Source organism: Pinus tabuliformis, chromosome 7 (genome assembly GCF_031772625.1).
Source record: "Pinus tabuliformis cultivar Carrire ecotype Pingquan chromosome 7, CPIR1, whole genome shotgun sequence".
In the NCBI taxonomy this organism is placed as follows: Eukaryota; Viridiplantae; Streptophyta; class Pinopsida; order Pinales; family Pinaceae; genus Pinus; species Pinus tabuliformis.
In genome coordinates this window covers 1,812,102,834-1,812,106,095 of record NC_142293.1, presented here as the reverse complement: position 1 = coordinate 1,812,106,095, position 3,262 = coordinate 1,812,102,834, and the positions used below count along the sequence as shown (strand labels likewise).

General features: G+C 39.9%; 1 protein-coding gene across 1 annotated transcript; it reads right to left on the bottom strand.

Annotated features, from left to right (window-relative positions):
• Positions 1-2,434: 2,434 nt before the first annotated feature.
• Positions 2,435-2,884, bottom strand: LOC149255631 (DEAD-box ATP-dependent RNA helicase 21-like). Its single transcript, XM_089455091.1, has one exon. The coding sequence runs from the start codon at positions 2,882-2,884 to the stop codon at positions 2,435-2,437; it is 450 nt and encodes a 149-aa protein (XP_089311217.1).
• Between the last annotated feature and the right edge of the window lie 378 nt (positions 2,885-3,262).

Here is a 3,262-nt window from a genome sequence, read left to right as displayed (position 1 = left end):
AGCCCTGGAAGGCTGCAACCCAGGAAGACTTCAAGTAACTATTTCACACCAATCTTTTGACTAAGGCTTAGCCTCCTTAGCCTGAGAGGGCTCTCTCAAAAGGTTATTGATTTTGACTATAAATAAGATGGCTAACTCTCTTGAAATAACATTAACAAATATGAAGGCTGGACAAACATTGCATAGGTTTCCATTGGGCTTATGGAGTCAATCATACTTCAGTAAACAATGACACTGCTTTTACATAGAAGTCAGGGCATGTGGCATTTAGATGCTCAAAACACAACTTATAGAAAACCACAGTTTACAAATACACACAGGAAATCAGAGCAGCATAAGTGAATTTTGAGTGATTGTGTATTTATACAACTGTAAAAACATCAAGGACAAAGTAAAACCACACATCTTGAACATAGAAATACTGTATGAATCCTGAGAAGAAAAGCAACAAATTATATTACTGAAACTGAGTTTTTACACAAGCCAAAACAATACTCTGTTTTATCAAATATCCAACCCTCATTACATAGATGTTTCAGCTATATATAGAAACATAATTCTAACTACTTCGAGCTTCCTCCTCCAGCATGAGGGGAGCTCGATGATTGCCACTAATGACACCTATTTGCTATTGAACTGACTCATAAATACAATAAGGAACTAACTGTAGTGTTTAAGAGTCCTAAACTAACTATAACTCTAACTCTATCTTCCACGCATAATGACTTCTCTTTGTTCTTTGACACCTGGTCCCTTTTGATATGGCTGAGCTGGATGTCTTTAGTACTCCATATCGACCTTGTACGCCAACTCCTTTAACTGCTCAATCATGCTGGAGATGTCCCTTGCTTCTCGGCCCTAATTTTCCTTAACTTTCTCAAATGCATAGCAGCCTGTCTTCTAGCTTTTAATGACTTGAAATATGGAACGCTGCCACGTTCCTGATGTGTTGGAGGCTGCATTAATAGATATGTATGCGGGCAACAGTTCTTTGTATACCATGCATTTACCCCTTTAACGGTGATAAAGTGACTTTATAACAGAGATTCAACTTTGGATAAAGTATTCCATCCTTTTCAAGGTACAACTGTCTTGATCTGAATGGTTGTGATGGCTTCATTTGGTCCCTTACATGTCCTTTAGGTGTTTCCTTTAGAAAATTCCCGCACATATTACCACACTGTTTTTCTGCGTTGAAAACACCACCTACAGCAGTTTCGTAGCGCGCTACGAAACTGCTGAACTATTTGAAACAACTTGCTTTTCTGGAAGAAATTCAGGCTCTAACATACAGTAGTGCAGGTTCCGCATTGATCTGAACCATTTATACACATGAATGTTGCTGCCAGTGACAATGAATGAAAGCATTCAAGCTACTTGCTGTGGCCGCCACATGGTTTTCTGTATACAGAGGATCCCTTCCTTGTCTTGAGAGTATGTCATTCAGATTTGCCACTGTAGTGACTTTATCATGTTTTCCAATTCATTCAACGTCTCCACCGTGTCACGAAAGATGATTGAACCCCCTGGCCTTAAAATGTGATCAACCTCTGCCTTTACAGAAACTAGGCTACATCTTTTCTTCGACTTAGAAAACAAGCGATTGGCATGCAAAAGATCGTATGTTCTGGGGTAAGTACTGAATGACTCACACCAGTCATGATATATACCAAACAGACCACGCTCATAGGTAACTGGAAGCGTGTTTGGAGTATCAATTGGCACAACATTCATAACCCAAACTGGCTGTGATACTAGAGCCGCTGCAAATCCTCCATAAACTGCTTTCATGTCCATAACATTCTGAACAACAGACCAATCAATTCCCATTCCCACAAGGTATGACTTGCTTACAACCCTTTTCCAATGCTTTGTATCTGAGATGAAAGAATCATGCACATCCTCGAAAGATATTTATCTGATCTGATTTCCTTGAATTGAATTCATTGAATATTTGGCAAAAGACAAAGGCATTAAAAATTACGGTGTTTCTCACTTTGGTTGCACGGGCTGTCTTATCATTTACAGTGAGTTGAAACTGAATGAATTTATGAATGTTTGCATAAACTGAACGACCCCACCAAACTACCTTCAATGATAGCATACCGTTCTGTGGCTTCGTCTGGCATCTTAAGGCCTTTGCACAGAACTTCACACAAAATATGCAGAGGTTTTATTAAGCTCGATTCAACTCTGTGCTAGGGATACGAACATAGTCCATGACTGATATTTGACCAGAGTTCACCAATGCATCTCCTCAATAAGTCAAGCATAAACTGCGGGTATCCAGGAATTAGTCCTCGGCCTTCATTCAATAAGATATATCTGTTGAGAGCTGGATCCGTCGATATCACCGTCGGGCATCCTCAATTTGAAGTGCCACGTGTTGCTCAATTTAAAGTGCCGCGTGTTCATTACCCTGCTCTGATGCATGTCATGTGTGCACGTTGATGTCGTTCAACATCATCACATGTTTAGTTATAAATTCAGTTGCTTTGCCAGCAGTACCTATGGTAACCACAACAGGATTTCTAAGATACTTGCGAGCTAACCGTTCCACAGCAGGTGGCATTGTTGCACTGAACATATATGTTGTTCTATATATCCTCTTTTCATCCAGCTCCTCATCCTCATTCTCAGGCTTCAAATTGCTTGAAGGCATAGCATCTAAAACTCCAACAACTTGTGGCTCAAAACCCATGTCAATCATGCGATCTGCTTCATCCAGAACAACATAGTTACATTGATTCAGGACAACATATCTTCTTTGTACCCACTTCCCTATTACTGGACTGCCGTCTTTGTAAATTGTTTCATCAGGTGAATGAGGAAATAAAGTTGAGACAAACTTATCAATTGATTCAATTTTATCCACTTCGGCCATGACTAGCAAAGAATATGCAGACCCATAACGCCGTTTTAGTTCTTGTGGTGCAGCAAGGCATTTGAGTTATCAAACTTGCTGGGGTGGTCAGAAGTATGGTGTACTGGTCGAAGAGGAGAAGTTAGCAATCAGCCAGGATGGGCCCTTGATGCACGCTTCCAATAAAGCCTTTTTAGATTTGCCAAAGCAACTGCAATTATGTCTCTGTTTGATCCACGCTCAATATCTGGAAGTGATCTGCTGTTCAAATCGAAAGCTTTTGATCCAGGATGTTTAACACAACCACATATTGCACTCACTTTCTTATATTCAAGATCCTTTATTAATTTCAAGCAACTCTTGATTTCATTATTCTTAAGACCATCCCACAGATTCCTA